This window comes from Cucurbita pepo, chromosome LG01 (genome assembly GCF_002806865.2).
Source record: "Cucurbita pepo subsp. pepo cultivar mu-cu-16 chromosome LG01, ASM280686v2, whole genome shotgun sequence".
In the NCBI taxonomy this organism is placed as follows: Eukaryota; Viridiplantae; Streptophyta; class Magnoliopsida; order Cucurbitales; family Cucurbitaceae; genus Cucurbita; species Cucurbita pepo.
The window spans coordinates 15,635,627-15,655,738 of record NC_036638.1 but is presented as its reverse complement, the minus strand read 5'-3'; the positions used below and the strand labels follow the sequence as shown (position 1 = coordinate 15,655,738).

Sequence of the window (20,112 nt, the reverse complement as noted above, 5' to 3'; positions counted from 1 at the left end):
CCTAATTTAAGTATTGCATTAATTTGGTTGAATTACGAGTCTTATTTCTTAAAAAAGTAAATTGGGGTAGCTGCCATGAGATAGTTATGTGGAGTACTGTGTGGTGGTTGATGTTAGGTAGAGATGAATATTTATGTCCAAATTGAAGTATTAAAGATAGACTTAAACTCGATAGAGATGAATATTTGCTTCCAAGTTCCACGCTAAGAGGGCTAAGAGGGCAAGAACAGCTGCAGCCTACATTCAGATATAGCTCACTTAAATGCTACCAACAACAGACATACAAAAAGAAGAACACAGCAGCTGCTTCACAGTGTTTCACATGTAGAGATTGAGTGTGAGCTAAGAAGATTTAGTGCATGATGGCATCTATGTGCTTCGTTTCTCCAAGGGAATATTTCCATAAACCTATAATTGCTTATTCTGTATCACGAGGATCATGATCTAAGCCATGCATCCAGACAAACAATGCCACAATACTGTGTCCACATTAGAAGACTCATTCTCTGCATCTTTGATGTCCTGAATCCACAATTATAACATAATTTCATCATTAACATAAACCACCAATTTAACATTCAACCAATGTCACAACACACCTTACATACACATTACTAAACATCAACTCTTTTATCGACGGACGAACATAAATTTCTTCTTCAAGTTTTTCATTTAAGAATGCAGACTTGACGCCCATTTGTGATGCATCTTCCACCTTCGCTGAGCCTCAAGTGAGATTGTTGATCTCTGGCTTTTTTATTTTTATTTTTTTATTATTATTATTTTATAGAGAGAGAGTAGCGGGGCGGTACCGAAGATTGGTCCATTCTGTACTCTCACTAGATAGTCGCCCCTTTCTCTCTTTTTACAACCTTGTGGACGGACAAAATAATGGAAGTTATAGAGCGGGGCTGAATGAAAGGTCATTGATAATATCATCTACGTTTGTATCGCTCTTCATGGAGTAGATCCCGCATCCAACCAAGTCTTTTAGATCTAGCTCTACTCAAGCTTTTCTAGTTTATCCGAGCATTCCCCACTTATACGGCCAAACAGAAAGAGAAGAGCCTTGCTTCCAAAGCTAAACAAAGACCTTCCCTCAGCTATCAAATTGAAGTAGCAACAAATTTTATTAGCCGAAAAATATATAGAATATGAATAAGATTGGATGTCTTGTCGTGGTAATACTATTATTACTTACGTGGTAATAGTTATAAATGATTTAATTTAAATCGCTCATATATAGACACGTGAGTGACGTATCTTAGTATAAAGACTAGATACGAAATATTTTATCTTGCTGTATAAATTCGTTAATTGAAAAAATCAATATTTCATAAAGATAATCGTATATGACTTGAACTTAAATCTTGAGTAAGTTGTGAACTGTTCTGCTCTTTTTATTTTTATTTTTATGTGTAAGAAGATTTCTACCCTTTAGAAACTTGACCAAATACAAATTTTACAATATGAAATTCACTCTTTCTTATAATGTGAAAAAAGATGAGTAGTTCTCTAAACGTGCTTATTTCGAGGATCTCATCTTGTCATTAGTCCTTGAGGGACCTAGTTTATAATTAAATTATAAACTAATTGTTTATTAGATGATCGATAATAGCTAAGATGCAAGATGTAACTAAATGGATAAAACTAATTTTTGACTAAATTATAATTATAAACAAGATTTACTTGATTACAGCCATAAACACAATTTATTCTGGAATGCAAAAAAAAAACTTTGCCCGATAGTAGAGTGATTAAGAATTAATAAATATAAAAATAGTTAATAAGTGTTCGCTTGTATGGTTGTACAATCATCCATAAATCATGTATTGAATCCATATACCATATATCTAGCTTGTACGATTTATGTGGGCTATAGACTAAAATTTGTTTTATAGGTCATATATCATTGTCATCAGGGTAGTTAAGACTCCATCAACTCATTTGAGCTCATTTGTATCATAGAAGTCGTACTCTTAGTTCTGTCAACTTATTCCAATTATTTAGATTTAAGTATAAAAATTAAATATCAGAAATGAAATATATAAAAAAATCATCTACATGTTTATCTCAATCCACTGGTGTGAATTTGGACAAATACTTATATATTGTAGATGTAGATGAGAATTGTAGAACTACAATAGACTAACAAAATGATGCATTGTCACGATGACGATTCAAACTTTGGACTGACCGCTGGGCGCTAATTGATCCACCGAAAATATTTAGACAAAATATGAATCTCTCCCTTTTCATAACACATTATTAGTAATAAATGTATAAAAACGCTATAAAATTTAACATCGATAGAATGATATTAATTTTACATACTTGTTATATTTTTTTTTAGATAAAAAATTCAATTAATAAACTAAAGATGTTGAGAAGTTATTAAATAATTTATTTGATAACCTTACTTTGAAAACAAGTTTTGTTTAATATTATTTATTTTTAATAAACTAAAGGTACGTAAATGAGAAGAAAGGATTTGGATGAGATTATGATATTAATTAATAATCAATTAATCTTTAGGTGGCATCTAATTAAAATTTTTAAATCTCAACCTCAATTAATTAAAAAATAATAGAATCATTTTTGTGATTGGATAAAACTTTTTTTGGTATTGGTTTCATAGATCATGTTCTATCGATTAGGCACAACCATTTTTTTTGTTACATCATTTATTATTATTTTTTTTTATAAGACATTGATAGTGACGATAAGTCTAAAGTTCTTGATACTAATTGTAACGCCCCTATTTTCTTATTAAAAAACAAGATCACCACTACATGAATAAGGTGACTAATACGTGCAGAAAACATGTATTTAAAATATTTCATAAAATGTGTCATGAACTTATCATTTGTAATAAATACCTTAGATTTGTCATAAAATAGAGAGGCGTAATATAAATAACGTGAATATAGATAAATAAAGAAAATCTATGATCTAACCTAAGACCTAACAAATAGACATGAATGCAAATATTGTAACTTTGGTTCCATGACCTTCGTTGCAACGCTGTCATTAGTACAAGAGTATCTTACCTTCACCTAAAAAAAATAAGAATAATGTGACTGGACTATTTTAAGAAATACTTTAACTACACAGAAAAAAAAAAAAGTGTTTCTTAAAACATTGTTCTCTTCGTTCATGTATTGGATCTCATCAAAGGAAAATAATACATTTAATAAATGATTGTTTTTACCAAACATTCTTGTAGAGTTTTGAAATGTAATCACGGTAAGAGCTACTAAAAATAATGATCCACTTAAAAGAAATGCATAACCCAATACCATCATACTTACGTGCATCATTAACTAATGTTGAGGTTGGGAAATGCAAACACATGCAATATAGTGCAATCTATCCTTTCAAAAACATCATGACATGGTATTAGACTGGTTTCTAGGCTAGATAGGGTTGGATGTGTAATACTTTCCTATACACAATCTACACACGCGCACATTAGCCTACCAGGCGGGTTTGTATACCTATCGTTGGGCTTCGCTTATCGAGCTAGGACTCACTAACGGGATGTTGGACGCCATAGAGGGAAAGAGCCTGCATAATATCATGACAAATATAAATGTTGTAAGGTACTTGTCCATACTAAACATAACAAAAAAGTATTCAAATGCATATGACACATAAAAATGCATGAGGTCCTCGTACCTTAAAATCACAACATAATATATATTGAACAAGTCAAACCTCCATTCATTTATAACATAAAGAGTCTATGAATCATGCATACATGGTCCCTATCAAATCTTTCGTACATAACATAGCTTACATAACGTGGTGTATAGAGGTTTATGCATCATGGATTAGCAACATCATAATATAATTCTTCACCATGATATAATTTATAAACATGACATAACACTACATAGCATAACATAACCTAACATAGTATAACATAAAATAACATAGCATAATACAACATAATATAACATACCAATCATAATTATGACAAGTGCAAGAGCCATGGACACATGTCATCATATATCATACAATTCATCTAATTAAACTAACCAGAGAGCCACTTGCTTGATTGGTCTAAGCCGAAGTCATGAAATCTAACTCTACCTCAGGAGTCCCCCTAATTTTAAACGCCTATTTTTTTTTTTTCTTCTGAGAATTCCAGCTTCCAAAAAGTCAAACATGATATAAAAGGACTCAATCATATCAGACTTAAGTCGAATCAGCTGAGAAGCCAAGCCAGAGTTGTCATAAATGTATTTCAATTGACACGCTCAAATAGTATGAAACAAAACAATTGTTAGTCAATAAGGCCAAGAACCTCTTATTTATATTAGAGTTTAACTCTCCATTTTCTGCCGACAAATATTTTTTTAATTAACTTTCCCCCATTTCTGAAACTAAGTTAAGATTAAATGAAACGAAATTTAATTGTTTAAGAAAGAAAAGAAATTTAAACCAATGTGTCTAGAAATAAGATAGAATTATTATTTTATTCATAATTATTACTTTTTTATAATTAACCTCGGTGAGTTTCTTGGTTATTTTTATTTTTATTTAAAATAAATAATTTGTGACAATGAGTAAATATAAAATATATGAATAAACTGATACCACATCTAATAAGAACAATCCTAAAAATATGATGGGTAAGAAAGACTTAAAAAAAAATGAAAGTTATTACTTATACCAATAATGTACACTTTCTTTCTCTGTGTTTCAATCATGTAACTACTTGGAGCAATTTTATCTTGTACGTCGTCTTAAAATTTTTTCTAGGATATATATGAAGAACAAAACATGCTTGAATGACTCATATTAGTACGTGAGTATAGTTTTTACTCTTAAAAAATGAGGAATAGATAACATGACTATGTTAGGGTTTAGAGTTTAGGGTTTAGGGTTTAGTATGTTACCGGAGATGTCAATGAGTATTGACAAAGATGTTAAACTCGAATCCTAAACATGAATGATTACATTCATAAACCATAAATCATGAGTAATTAAATAATACTCATAAATCATGAGTCCTCACATAATTAAATAATACTCTTATGGTAAAGTTTCATTGCTGACATGAAAACAAATATATATTTTATTTATAAAAAAAAGATTATAATGAAAATGCACACAAGGAAGTAGGACCCACAAAATAAAAAAAAATAAAAAAAAAATTATTTCATCATACAAAACGACAAGACAGTGAGTTAATTCCCAAAACACCCGGAAACCTTATAGAAACTACAACAATGCCATGCTTGAAAGTCAAAGTCAAAGTTTTGGGACATTTAAATGGGTAGAACATGACTCATCAGTAGCTCTATTTGTCCCTTGGGACCGAGGTGGACTCTTAGACATGAAGTCAACACTGCAATTCGTAAAGTCCTATGAATAATCAATTTTACCCTTTTTCCCACGGAAAATACATTTTATCTTTGTTCATAAATTCTTATTTCATTTTCAAATTTCATAAACTAATATCTTAACGTTTGAAATTTAGAAAATAATTAAAATAATTATTAAGTAAAGTTATTAATTAAATTCTAATATAAATAGTTGAAGTTAGTGATATTAGAGATGAATTATTGATCCCGATAAGTGGTCAACGGACCGAGAGAAGAAAAATGAGAAGGGACCGAAGAAAAAAAAAACAAGAAAAAGAATCAATTTTGAAGTGAAAATTTTGAGCTTCTAACTTTTCAACAAACCGAAAAGAAAAATGAGAAGGGACGGAAAAATAACAAAAAGAAATCAACTTTCAAGCTAAAAGCTCCTAACTTTTTTCCGAATATATTAAAAAATATTTTATTTTTCATCTATTTTTTCACTAGTTTAGAAAAAATTATGAGTTACTTTCATATGTTTTTCATATTTAAAAATTACTATTTAAATAGTTTTGAGTTGATTAAATGAAATAAAAAAGGAAATAGGTATGAACAAAAAGAAAAAAATTAGTTATATATATATAACTACATACATGGCATATACAGTCGTAAGAATATAACATTTAAGCATAATGTCTTCATTTATATGCTTTTTTAAAAAAATTCCAAAAAAGTTACCAGCAGCTTGTTATAAGTTTCAAGTTAATTAAAATTTCAAAATAAAAATACATTAAATTCACAGAGATACTAACTAATAATTTTATAAACTTATTTTAATTAAGTTTTTTCTAATTCAAGGGACATGAATAAAACTATTAACTTTTAAAATTTAATTAAGTTATATACTTAAAACTTCATTCATGGTTTCACATTTAATAATATAGATAAAAGATTATGTTTCAACACCTATTAACTAGACATAATTTATTATCTTAGGCTGTACATAGTAGACCCATAAGCTAAACATTCCTATACCAAGTTCATAAACTAATAAATGGTCACACTTATTGACTAAAGATGTTTTTCATCTCATTCGCACGTGCAATGAGTTTATTAACTCCACCACCTACATAAATTCACCTTACCTAAATTATTCATCTATAAATAATAATAATAATAATAATAATAATAATAAAAAAAATTATTTTAATAAGGGTGTACATTGAACCAACCAAAATTTTTCAAATTGGTTGAGTGAGTGACATGAACCACTCAATAGTTATTTTAAAAATGGTACATATTATATTAATAATTAAAATTTCATAAATCTTAAATATTAAATATTTATAAATTACAACGTGTCACTAACATCAGTTACAAATGTCAAATATTTTCGAGTTGGTGAGGTTGGATTGATAAAAAAAAAAAAAAAAAATTTAAACTAAAAAAAGATCGCTGTAGAATTTGGGTTAGATAATTCAAATTGGCGGAGGTGTTAGATTAAATTTGTGATATTTTTATTTTTTAAAAAATAAAATAAAGAAGAATAAAAATTTGAAAGTTGAAAATGGCAGGCGGAAAAGAAAAAAAAACCTGAAATTAAGAAAAGAAATAAAAATTGGGGTTTGATGTGATTGAAATGAAATTAATTAATTAATTTTTTTAATTAGAAAAAATAATCCTCGTAGGAGCAGGAACAGCACGGAATACTGAGAGTGGTGGTTATCTGAAACTCGGAGCTAGTTTTTGGTACCAAAAGAAGAACAACAAAAAAAAAAAAAATAAATAAATAAGGGACGTGATAAGTAGGTCCCACAGTCCACGTCAACGATCCGTGTGGCGAAACGCATTAGATGAATTCCAACCCTGGGATTCTAACCCTTAGCTCTGTATCCCCAGCCGTCAGATTTGTCCTGCTCCTCCCTCCGATCCCCTCCTCTACCTATTTCCCCTTTTTAAATCCTCTCCTTTCCCTGTCCTCCATCGTCTTCTTCCCACCAAACCTACAGTGTTTCTCTCTCCTCTTCCTTTTTCTCTATCCATAATCCCACCGTCGACACCATGGCCACCGCCGATCAACACAACAACCCACCGCAGCCACCTCCTCCGGCCCCCTCACTCCCTCACTACCCCGAGGTGCCTTAATTTTACCACTCCACTCTCTGTTTACATTTCGTCAATTTTCTCTTTAATTTAATTTTGGGAATTTGTTTCACAGATGATTATGTCAGCGATCGACGCTCTCAACGACAAAAACGGAGTGAGCAAATCGGTGCTTACGAAGCAGATCGAGTCCACCTACGGCGATCTGCCCCCAGCTTTCACTACGCTCCTTACCCATCACTTGGATGTCATGAAGCAAACCGGCCAACTCCTCTTCGTCAAAAACAACTACATGAAACCCGATCCCAACGCGCCGCCGAAGCGTGGCCGTGGTCGTCCTCCCAAGCCTAAAGTCCCTCTCCCGCCGGGCACCGTCGTATCTCCTCCACGCCCACGTGGCCGCCCACCGAAATCCAGAGATCCATTCGCTCCCATTTCGCAGCCCAAGAAGAAGCCCTCCTCGGGAAGTGGAAGGCCACGTGGCCGCCCTCCGAAGTACCCAAAGCCAGCGCCCACGTCGGTCCCGGTCGCTAGTCCGCCGCGAGGTAGAGGGCGGCCGCCGAAGATTAAGCCGGCCGTCGCCCCAGTTGGGTGCTGAGTGGAGATTAAAAAAAAACAGAGGATGAGAGAGAGATAGATAGAGAGAGAAAAAGATGAATTTGTTTAGGTTGTGTTTAGCTGGTCGATCTCTCCGGAAATTGCTCTGTTTTTTTATTTTTTTTTTTCCTAATTTTAAAAATTATTAATTTTTTTCTTTTTTTCTTCTGTGCATTACGTGGCGGGTGCTGAATGGCTGTAATTCTGGGTGGGGGTTAGGAGACTGTAATTGCATGTAAGTTATTTTAACGACTGTTTAGGCTTTTTTTTCCTCCTCTTTCCGCATTTCTTTAAATTCTCAAAAAAAAAAAGAAAAAAAAGAAAAAAAAAAGAAAATGGTCTTAATTTATATGACCACTTTAACTTTAATTTGGGCATTTATTTGATTCACTTTATAGCAAATTCCATAGTGTTCTCGTGGGATAGGTATAGATAGTTTAATTATTTTAATTTTTAAATAATAAAATGATTCCCTTAAATTTAAAGTTAAAAAAATAAGGTGAAGGTATTGATGACGTGGCATCCAACCCAAATATATATATATAAAAAAAAAATTAAATGGTAAAGAAAGAATGATAAATGGTTAGATTTTTGGTTAAAAACTATAGAAGAAAGCAAAAAACTTTACAGGTAATGCTGTCCTGTTGAGTGTCAGCAAAATTACTTTTGGGCTGCACGCCTCAGATTTTCACCCAATTCCTGTTTTTCAATTTTTGGCTATTTTTATTTATTTATTTCCTCTTTCTTTTTAATTTTTTAATTTTTTAATTTTTAATTTTTACCATTTTGCAATACAGTTTCTATTAATGCCTAGTATCCACAAAAAGTCTGTCGTGTTGTTATTATGGTTTTTTTCCTTTCAAAACTATTATTTTTTAGTTCAATTTTATTCCATGAAATTTCACTCATTTTTAATTTCTAATTGGAGTTTGATTGATTTCTAATTAATATATGTGGATACTTATTAAATTCGTCATAATTGATTGACTGATTGTGATCGACCTCTTAAATAATTCAAGTGTTTAAAGGAGATTTTGATCATCAATACTTTTTGATCTTCAAAGTTTTGAAGTCTTTCTGATCTTGAAAGAAGATTAGTTAAGAGTTTGAAAGAATCTTTTGACTTTCTTCTTCCTTAAATGTGTTCTTTGGATCTTTTGTTGACATTGTGTAGGGTTGAGCTTAGTTGGCTTTGGGCCCAACCCATTTGAATTTTGCCTTTGGGTCCAATTCCAACAAACACATTTAATCTACCTATGACACCAATAATAAAATTTGTTAACATTGGTAGACAACATTTGTTTGTGCATGTGCATTCCATGAAGTTGATACACATTCCATCAAATGAACGACATGGACTCCTTACATAACGCCCCATGCCCAAAATTAGGATTTGATGGTCTGAACATTCCCCTGCACTCTTGTGATATGGTCCTTTTACTTACTTCTCACTTCTAAGTATGAAAACTATCTCCATAAATCAATTTAAATTTTTTCAGCATGTTTTGTCTTCACTCACATACTTATGGGAAAAATTACTAGGAGACTACTGAACATAGAATTACTCTAACTAAAGCACACTTTGACATTATTGTAAGAGGTCAAACCCAACGGTAATAGATATTGTCTACTTATCCCAAAATCACTAATATGAGAAATAAAATAGAATAGGCATGAAAAAAACCAAAAAAGTTGGATCCGTATTTTCATCTGTAACGAATAGATGGGGTAGCATATTCCTTGGATGTGGCGTTGGAACTCGAAGTTTCTCCACCTGTTTCGCCAAAACAAAACCGCAGAATCAAGCAAAGCAACCCCATTTCCCATCTTCTCTCTGGTTTCATCAAATTACTTTCTCTTCTCTGCTGCACCAATTCATCCAGACATGGTTCGCTTCAATGTCACCACGAAGCACACCGCCCCTATCGATGGCCAGAAGCCCGGTACTTCTGGCCTCCGCAAGAAGGTTGTTTCTCTTCATTCATTTTGCCTTCCTTTCCTCGCATTTTCGTCTATGATTTCCCCATCGCCATCGGGATACTGCCTCTAGTTCGATTGATTGCACTTTCTTGTTTTGATTTTTCGGATTTATTATTTGCATTGTTTTGTTCTGTTTGGATCCAGCTGCTTCGTAGTTCCTACTCATCTATTGTGATTTTCATTCGACGATATCTCCTGTTGATGTGTAGGAGAAGGATTCTGAGTTCTTTACTGATTGGCTATGGTTTTCTATTGTGCTTTTAAATAATTTACTCACTGTTCATGATTTCTCTGCTTGCGTCTTTGAGCTTTATTAATTTGGTGCTCTCATGTTGTGTTTTTTGAGTGATGCATGTGCGTTGCATCTTCTTGATTTTCTTAGCTATTTCGCTCCATGTTTTTATAGGATACATCACGTGTTGGTTTGTGTTCTTCTCTCCAATCAAAGAAATCGACCTCTCTTATTTTAAATCGTTTCCGTTTTCCTATTTCTTTGAATCCATTATCTATTGTTTAAGTTTTGTACTTCTATTCAACATTGTCGGATGTTCTGAGTTCGACCATATTGGAAAACTGCGCTAGATCTGGTGCCTTAATTAACTGGCTTAGAATGGTTATGGTAGCTAAAGTAGATCATCGTTGAAAAGTATTTTTGCATCTCAATCATCGGCCATGCTGCGTGATAATTCCTATTTAATGAGAAAAAAGAAAATTTGACAAAGGGAATAATCTTTTATCTGTTTTCATCCGCCAATTTGACAGTATAATTACTCCGGATGCCACTTGGTCTATACACAATACGATATTACACTGTTTTCTGCACATTTTAATTTGATATTATGTGACTGGACCTTTTCCACCAGGTAAAAGTATTCATTCAACCGAACTACTTGGAGAATTTTGTTCAGTCAACATTTAACGCCCTAACTGCTGAAAAAGTCAGAGGTAGTGTTCTTTCATTTAAAATTTAACTTCCCTATATGTAGAACGGATTGCTTTTTATGATGTGATCAATCACCCGAATAACTTTTAGAAAGAGGTGCAATAAGATGCTCTAGTGACTGCATATATTTATCTTACACAATCCTAGAACCAAAACAAACTTCCCCTACCATAAGTATTGTGTGGAAACTGGAAAGTAAGTATGCTCACCACTTTTTGGTTTACAACCTTAATAATTGAAGATAAACAATTATGGGAATACATCCTTTAGATAAGAAAAAAAAAAAAAAAATCTTTACTGTCTGTTGATGACCAAAATTTCTCAGACCTACCTCTTTTCTTTATTTATTAATTTGTTTATGATGTGTTCGATCAATTTCATCATTACGAACTCCTAATCTTTACCTGTTTAGCATTGATGGTGGTGCTTGTGCCGTGCTTGACAAACAAATTAGGTGCCAACATTCTATTTACCTACTTCCAGTCATTCTACTCACATTTTCTTTCTGCATAGAGCCCTTTGACTCCTCCCTCTTGACTTATTCATTATGCCCGGGTCTCAACTCAACTTCTGTTCTTCTGTCCAGATACGGAATTCAATATCTAACTATAGTTCGTTTGTTGGCCTTCTCATTAGTTCCTTCACTTAACCTCTACTCTTAACTACCTATCTTCCGTTTTCTACTGGAGCATTACTTTTATGCACTTTCATTTTGTTATAAACTTTTATTTATGGATATAGGTGCTACACTTGTTGTATCTGGAGATGGACGCTATTATTCAAAGGATGCTATTCAGGTAATATGATAAGTCTATTTTCATAGTGATTGCAGTGTTCTGTTCAGGAATGGATTTGAAGGGAAATTCAAGTGAAATCAATGAAAAATGAAATAACTCTCCGATATTGTATTTACTATAACTATCTTCTTTATTATTTATTTATTTATTATTATAATAATAATTCTAGAATCAGAGTTTTCATCCAGAATAAATGAAAGAATATAAATGACATGCAAAAACAACGCCCAACAAAAAAAGGGCCCGACCATAACTAAAGACCTATGGTGATAAAAAAAAAGGCCTCAAATCCAAAATAATAGAGAATAGTAACAAAAATCTTCAGACACAAATGCAGAGACGTTAAATCTGGGTAAGGCCCACACCTTATGCTTCGATCTTCCTAAACCCCTTGAAAAGTTTCTCATTCCTTTCTAGCCAAAGATTCCACAAAATTGAAAAACAAATAATTTGCCAAAGATCACTACCTTACACTTATCATGAAAGGGTGGGTGGAATAAGATTTCCTCCAGCGTAAGCTGACAATCTCTATTGCTAACCATACTCACGTTTCCCAAAAGGAGTCACAAATCAAGCTAGTGAACTTGCATCTCCAAAGGATTTGACCCATGCCCTCCAATATCTCCTTGCGATGGATGCACTATTATGGCCTTAACAAGAGAGAAGAATGCCTTTGAATGCGGTCCATAACAAAGGTAGAGAGGAAAGGAAAAAGTTAATAGAAAATTGAAGTTGCCCACGATTAAAACACTTGGGATGATTCCTACCCATCTTATGACAATATTTACAATTATATCTATTTTTATTTTAAAAATAATTACATTTTATCTATTAAAAGTTCTTTCCGTTGATGGTAACTTTATTGAACACAATTGTCAAGTTAATTACATCTTGTTAGATATGAAGATGAGGGGCGAGGGTCTCATTTGGTGAGCTGGGATGAGGTTTCTGAGTGGGTAACTTGAGGTGTTGGAACAAAGTTCTCTTGGCTAAGTGGCTATGGTGTTTCTTCACTATTTTAAATGAGCCTTGAGTAAGGGTTTGAGGCTTTGAATGAAACTTTTAGAACCCTTGGAAAGTGGCCTCTTCTAGGATTACCTTATTTTCCTAGTTTGTTTAATGTCTACTGGTAATTGGTCCATACTTATTTTTGGGAAGGCACCTGGTTGGCGATACTCTTCTTTGTTCTAGATTTCCCCGCCTTTATCATTTTTCTTTTAAAAAGCTGCATCCATTGTTTCTCATTCGTGTTCTTCCCTTGGGATTCCAATGTTCCTTGTTGGATGGGCAATGACGGAGATTGTGGAGCTTCTTTCTTTTCTTGGTGGGTTTGTGTTTGCCCTTGGCAGTAGGGATTGCCATATTTGGACTCCTAACCCATCGAAGAGGTTCTCCTATAACTCTTTTCTGTATTTTAAGCAATCCTTGGGTTGTCCCTCTTTCCTCACATTGTGGGAAATTGAAATTCCGAAGAAGATTAAGTTCTTTGGCTAGAAGGTTTTGCTTTGCAGGATGAACTATATGGATTGGGTTTTAAGACAATTTGCTTATTGGTGAGTGAGCTGTAATGTTATGAATTTGTCTTATTTAGTTAAGTAACAACCTTTTGCCCTTTTAATTATACAATCTATATTCTAAGGCTTCAATTCTTATTTTTGGGTTTTATTTATTTTAGAAGATACGATCTTACTATTCCTTTTAGTTTGTCTGCACTTGCACTCATATGCACTATACTGTTCTGACTTCTGAGTCAACAAGTTGTATTCTTTTCCCTTTTGAATCGATGATTGATATCATTATGCCGAAAAAAGAAGCACAGGTATTCAGGTGATCGCGAAAATATGAATGATTCTTATCCTATCAAGGAAATCTCATTTTGCAATATTAGTAAAGAGAGAAATGGGCGAGAACAATTTATTCTTCCTCATTTAAATTTTTGACACCTAAATGGCATGGTAGGGAGTATTGCTAATGGACTTCCATTTTATGTTGAAGTAAACTCTCGACTGCCCATGTGAAACCATTATCTTTTTTTTATTTTTTTATTTTTTTTATTTTTTTTTATTTTTACATTTTGTTAATGGAAGTCTATTTTTAAAATCACGTTCAAAACTTTTTTTAGTTTTTCCACTTTACATTTCATGTGTTACCTAATTGATGTCATGGAACTCACGTTTTATATTCTCATGTTTTAATGACAGATTATAATCAAGATGGCTGCAGCAAATGGGGTACGCCGTATTTGGGTTGGTCAAAATGGCTTGCTATCAACTCCTGCTGTGTCTGCTGTTATACGTGAAAGAGTCGGGGTTGATGTGAGTGAATTTACTTTTATACATAAGCTACAATTCCTGCATCATGATGATAATATTTTTTAGTAATGATAATCATAAAAGTAGCCTTTCGTACCAGGGATCCAGAGCATCAGGAGCATTTATTTTGACTGCAAGTCACAATCCAGGAGGTCCCCATGAGGTCGTTATCATCTATTTGCTACTTTATCTTTTCTCCATTCTGAGTAACGTTCCTAAATCAAGTGAATATATATCGGGTGATATCTTGCAATTTTTTAATACTTTTGTTTCTTAAAGGGGGAAAAGGTAGCAATACCTGTAAATGAATGGCCTTTCTCATATATTAGATAGGAAGCTTAATAAAAAAAATTGCCCAGGAGTTGGTTGTATTCTTTTTGGTCATCGTAAGCTGTGCACTCCTTCAGAAGGATTTAAGAACTAAAGAATTGCATTCCTATGCCTTCTGTACTTGCCTGCCTAAGTGCATGCGGTAACTCTGAATAGTACATGAAGAGTTAGCATGCACTAAAAGATCTATTGGAATATCTAGATGACATAGAATGTTACTATTATCTAAATACCTTATTATTTGTTATACTGTATTTATTTCGAGTAAAAAACCTTTGCAGGATTTCGGCATTAAATACAACATGGAAAATGGTGGCCCTGCTCCGGAGGGAATTACTGATAAGATCTACGAAAACACAAAGTCAATAAAGGAGTACTTAATTGCTGAAGATCTACCCAACGTACTTTCCCACTCCCTCTCATATTAAAACTTCTATATACTCCAAACTCAATTCTTGTTGCCTGTCTTAGGTGGACATTTCTGCAATAGGTGTTTCTAACTTTTGCGGACCTGAAGGACAATTTGATGTTGAGGTTTTTGATTCAGCCAGTGACTATGTGAAGCTGATGAAGTAAGCTTTGTTGCTCAATATTATTATCTTCATGATTACATGTCATATCATTATTTATTGCTATTTCTCCCTCCATTTTTTTTCTTTTGTTGTTGTGTGTCTTCCTTTACTTCTTGATGAAGGCGTTTGTGATTACTTTACTGTTACAGGTACCTTCAGTTCAAAATAATATTGAACCTACACTCATTAGTCAATTAGTATCATTTTTTAGCTTGTCAATCTGAGATAGTGTGTGTTTATTTTTTCTTCTTCAAAATATGGACTTTTCTCACAACTAGATGGTTTTTTAAATGTTTTTCCCCTTGAAACTTTCTTATGTAAGGAGTAAAGAGGTCAACAACCTCATCCGGTCTAGAAGGTATACTTCAGAAAGTGTCTCATGGTGTTGACCTTTCTGTGGTATTTCTTGTTTGGATGTTTGATTATTGCATTTGTAAGCTTCTATTGTTGAATCTCTGTGATAGTCTTTTGCGTTCAATTTGTTTCATTTCTCTTAACGCTGGATTTCTCAATTTAACAGGTCAATATTTGATTTTGAATCTATCCGCAAGCTTCTATCCTCCCCCAAGTTCTCATTCTGGTATGTAGAGCCCCACAGAGGACCCTTCTCAGAGGAACAGTAGCCTCCTTATATGTGTAATCTCTAATGTTGTGGTCTTAAATACTAAGATCAACTCATACGTTTTGAAGTTATGATGCTCTACATGGTGTCGATGGAGCTTATGCAAAACGTATTTTTGTGGAAGAGCTTGGTGCACAAGAAAGCTCATTATTGAACTGCGTACCAAAGGTCATTTTCTCTTTGGAATGTATTTTGGCTTTCCGCAAGTGATCATTACTTACATCTCATTTTTTTCTTTTCTATATTATTTTTGACCTATATAACAGGAGGACTTTGGAGGAGGTCATCCTGACCCCAATTTGACTTATGCCAAGGAATTGGTTGCTCGTATGGGATTGGGTAAATCAAGCTCTGGACAAGAACCTCCAGAATTTGGTGCTGCTGCTGATGGTGATGCAGATCGCAATATGGTCCTTGGTAAAAGGTAGTGTCGCATTGCCTAATTAATTTATTCCGATAAGTAATAACATTTTCTTTTCAATTATTCTTATATTTTTATTGTACTTTTTCAGATTTTTTGTCACTCCTTCAGACTCTGTTGCCATTATTGCTGCGAATGCTGTTGAAGCTATTCCGTACTTCTCTGCTGGTTTGAAGGGTGTCGCCAGGTGCTACCTTCTGTTGCTCAACTTTTATTACACTCCCAAGTCTCCTTAGCTACTATTCTGCCTTTGTTTCCATGCCCCATCTTTGGCGAGATCCCTTTATGTTGCATTCTGTAAGCTTCTACCTTGTTTTGCAATCTATTTCGCGAGATCATTTTCAATCTAAGCCAAAATTTGAAAATGGTTAAAAAACATCCCAAAATCATGGTCAGGTTTTGAAAAACTAAAACAAAAGTAGTTTTAATTTTTTTTAAAAAAGAAATATAGCTAAGAATTCAAGTGAGTTTGAAGAAATGTTAAGAACATGCCAAAAAAAAAAAAAAAAAAAAAAAAAAAAAAAAAAAAAAAAAAAAAAAAAAAAAAAAAAAAAAANAATTGTACAAAATTATTTTCAGCGGACCTTGGTTTATTGATTACACTTGAAAGCCAGTTTATCTTTCCTGGAAATTGTATACTATATTATCATACTTGTTGCATGAGGACCTCCAATCTTTGAGATGGTTATGCCATGACTTACATTGCTAAGATGTGACCCTTTGGTCTGTATAAAATTGCATTACTTCCGGGCTAGTATTCAATCCACAGTTCAATTTGCAAAGTTGGTTAAAATTCGAAGTAATTCCAGTCCAAGGTTTGTTGTTGTTAAATGAACTAATGAATAAAAAACTAAACCATTAGCATCTAATCTTGTATAAAAATATGATTTTGATAATTAGGCATGGTAGTTTTTTGGGTTACTGGGTAGGTGTTTAGTCGGGTTGATTTAAATAATATGATAATGGAAAAGTGTTATGGTGAATGAGTCATCTGTTTTAAGTTTATTTAAGAAGAACTCAACAACTTTTGGAGATGAAAATCTAATTTTACGCATATTTACCAGGGAACTTCCTTTATTCTTTAGCATCACTTGAATATTTTAATTTCTTTTAGAAAAATCATTGAACTTATTTGGTGTTCTAACCATAATATTTCTAGGAGCATGCCAACCTCTGCTGCACTAGATGTGGTTGCCAAAAACTTGAACTTGAAGTTTTTTGAGGTCAATTCCACACTTGGATCTTTTATCTTAAACTTCGCAGGTTGTTTGCATCCTGTGTACTAACGAGCAATATTTGTTATTACTATATACGTTCTCCAGGTGCCCACTGGCTGGAAATTTTTTGGTAATTTAATGGATGCAGGAATGTGCTCCGTCTGTGGGGAAGAAAGTTTTGGAACTGGTCAGCCACGAGCTTTTTAGTTTATTTGAATTTCTGGTCGTTCCAGAGTTCACAGGTTCCGGTATTAAACTGATTTTTTTTTTTTTTTTTTTTTTTTNTTTTTTACTAATTTCTTCAACAGGATCTGACCATATTCGCGAGAAAGATGGAATTTGGGCAGTTTTAGCTTGGTTATCTATTCTCGCTTTTAAAAACAAGGGCAACCTTGATGGTGGAAAGCTTGTGACAGTTGAAGACATAGTTCGCCAACATTGGTCCACTTACGGTCGTCATTATTATACTAGATATGATTACGAGGTATTAGTTTTGGTTATTTCGATTTTTTAAGATGCAAATGTTATAAGCACCTGGACTAGACATATCTTTTGAATGGTATTTTGTTATTTATGTTCTTAGAATGTTGATGCTGGAGCAGCAAAGGAACTGATGGCAAATTTGGTGAAGCTGCAATCTTCACTTGATGAAGTTAATGGGTATGCCTTTCGTGTTTATTCTTCCTCTTCAAAGTGAACTAGTTATCTAGCTTATGTGCAGTGGCACTCAGTGATATCGCTGCAATAGGGTCCTGATCTAGACTTGTAGTTTAAGTGATACTACCCAGATACTGTTTCTTTGGAATGCAGTAGTACAAAATGGAAAATCTTTAGGGATTTTGTTTTTCATTTATAAGGGAAGCCCCTGGTAGTGAACTTTAGACTCTTGTGAGGGAGTATTTATAACGATCTTTGTTTAGGATGAAGTGTAACACTCCGAGGGTGAGTTCCACATAGAGAATGAGTGTTCTACCATTTAGAAACAGTTTTGTTCGTTGAAACTGAGCTACGTTATCTGAATCTTAATGTTTAATAAATTCAATTGTTAATAGCTTCAGTTTGTTATTTGATTAAATTTGAAAATCTTGTTTATATATCTTATCTTGTTTTGTTGGTGAAGAGTTGTGAACCCTTATTTTTCCCTGTACTATCTTTTGGTTTAATTATGTCCCCTCTTTGATAAATAAAAACTCGCACTCGATGCAGGATTGTCAAGGGAATCCGTTCAGATGTGTCAAAGGTTGTTCATGGTGATGAATTTGAGTATAAAGATCCTGTTGATGGTTCCATTTCAAAGCACCAGGGCATTCGATATTTGTTTGAGGATGGTTCACGACTGGTAAGTTAAATTTTCGGAGCTTCCTTTCCAGGTCCCTATTTGATATTTGTGAGAGCACGTTTTAGTAAGCATGACGATGTATATATTCTAAACCTTCTCGACATGGTTGCAGGTGTTCCGCCTGTCTGGAACTGGCTCTGAAGGTGCAACAATTCGGCTCTACATTGAGCAATATGAGAAGGATCCATCAAAAACGGGGAGAGATTCTCAGGAAGCTCTTGCTCCTCTGGTTAGATCTCTCCGCAATTTAATAAAGAAACGGTAAAAATTCTTTTTGATTTGTATTGACTGGGTTATCTTCTTGTTTCAGGTGGAAGTTGCTCTTAAGCTCTCAAAAATGCAAGAATTCACCGGCCGATCTGCTCCTACCGTCATTACATAAATGGGTTGCAGTAAGAGTTATACCCCCATGATTTTGAAGAAATAATTGGTGTTGCGATGTCGCAAGATCTATTAAACTTTCCCTGCAAGTGCTTCCAGAGTGTTTGTTTTGCGGAAAAACTTTAGCCTGCACAGATTTTGGATTGGTTTTACTAATAATCTTGATGCTTCTTTCTTATGAAAGGTTTAGCCAAGTTGTTATAGAATATATATACTTACAAACCTTCCGTTCTTCATGGCTATGAACGTAAAGACTTACAAACCAAAAGTGGCTGATTGGAATCTGGTTGATCCATTTTGGACGTTCTTCATGGCTATGACTCGTCGAACCAATCCCATCTCTGTACGTCAAAACATTCTTCATCGTCTTCTTAATCACACCATTCCCTCTGTAAACCCCACCTTTTACGTATATAACAAACCTTCCGCTACACTTCCTCACCTCCACTGCCTCCGATATCGTCCTAAATAATCTATACTCCCACCTTGGGCCACCACCATATCCGCCGCCCTTCCTGTCGTGTCGTGGAGAAGGTTCCTACACCACTAAAAAACCACTAGGAAAATGAGCTTGCAAGCAACCGCCGGCCACCGATGGTGGAGGAAGTGGCCTTGGCGATGGCAAGGGAGTGGCTGACCAGTTTCAAAAAGTGAAGTCAAAATTTGAAATGGAAAAAAAAGAAATTCAAATTATTAAAGGAAAATTGAAAATCTCGAAATCCATCTCGACATATTTGACAATTAGCTAACGAGGCATTTAGCAATGTGAAGCGATCGATTGTCAAATGGTTATTGGTAAAGATAGTTGTTGGTTTTAACATTAAAATTAAAGTAGTGTTATTTTCGAACTTATTATTCCAAAGAACATATGTTTTTGTTACTTTGTATATTGATAGAACAATTCTTGATAGGCTTATTTACCATGCATTCCTTATATATGTGAAGAGTTTGGTCAATGTCCCTAGGATATTTTTATTTATTTATTTTTTAAACTTATTCAACTCAACTTCATGAAAGTAATATATATATATATATATATATAAATTGGAGTTGGATACATTATCTTGAAATTGACAACTTGAGTAACTATGTTAGATCTCAAAAAATAGCTTAACTCAATCTAACATGTAATTCATGATATCCTAATCAATTTTTATATTATGTTTAATTACTAATATTCTTGAAT

The 20,112-nt window shown here is 33.6% G+C and overlaps 2 protein-coding genes across 2 annotated transcripts; both read left to right on the top strand.

The window, feature by feature from the left end:
- Positions 1 to 7,115: 7,115 nt before the first annotated feature.
- Positions 7,116 to 8,282, top strand: LOC111804980 (HMG-Y-related protein B-like). Its single transcript, XM_023689831.1, has 2 exons — positions 7,116 to 7,448; positions 7,531 to 8,282. Exons 1-2 carry the CDS (start codon positions 7,374 to 7,376, stop codon positions 8,011 to 8,013), a joined length of 558 nt encoding a protein of 185 aa, XP_023545599.1. The 5' UTR covers positions 7,116 to 7,373; the 3' UTR covers positions 8,014 to 8,282.
- Positions 8,283 to 9,707: 1,425 nt separating this feature from the next.
- On the top strand, positions 9,708 to 19,221 carry LOC111802614 (phosphoglucomutase, cytoplasmic). Its single transcript, XM_023687048.1, has 18 exons — positions 9,708 to 9,978; positions 10,856 to 10,937; positions 11,677 to 11,732; positions 13,934 to 14,047; positions 14,145 to 14,207; positions 14,656 to 14,775; positions 14,846 to 14,946; positions 15,467 to 15,526; positions 15,637 to 15,736; positions 15,835 to 15,992; positions 16,081 to 16,176; positions 17,149 to 17,212; positions 17,312 to 17,393; positions 17,515 to 17,690; positions 17,790 to 17,866; positions 18,413 to 18,545; positions 18,658 to 18,774; positions 18,856 to 19,221. Exons 1-18 carry the CDS (start codon positions 9,757 to 9,759, stop codon positions 18,925 to 18,927), a joined length of 1,893 nt encoding a protein of 630 aa, XP_023542816.1. The 5' UTR covers positions 9,708 to 9,756; the 3' UTR covers positions 18,928 to 19,221.
- Positions 19,222 to 20,112: the final 891 nt, after the last annotated feature.

Excerpts from the sequence above, each read along its gene's own strand:
- LOC111804980 (XM_023689831.1), top strand. The coding sequence starts at position 7,374 with ATGGCCACCGCCGATCAACACAACAACCCACCGCAGCCACCTCCTCCG. Across the intron at positions 7,449-7,530 it reads CACTCCCTCACTACCCCGAG|ATGATTATGTCAGCGATCGA; the intron begins GTGCCTTAATTT and ends TTTGTTTCACAG.
- LOC111802614 (XM_023687048.1), top strand. The coding sequence starts at position 9,757 with ATGTGGCGTTGGAACTCGAAGTTTCTCCACCTGTTTCGCCAAAACAAA. Across the intron at positions 10,938-11,676 it reads AACTGCTGAAAAAGTCAGAG|GTGCTACACTTGTTGTATCT; the intron begins GTAGTGTTCTTT and ends TTATGGATATAG. Across the intron at positions 14,947-15,466 it reads GACTATGTGAAGCTGATGAA|GTCAATATTTGATTTTGAAT; the intron begins GTAAGCTTTGTT and ends TCAATTTAACAG.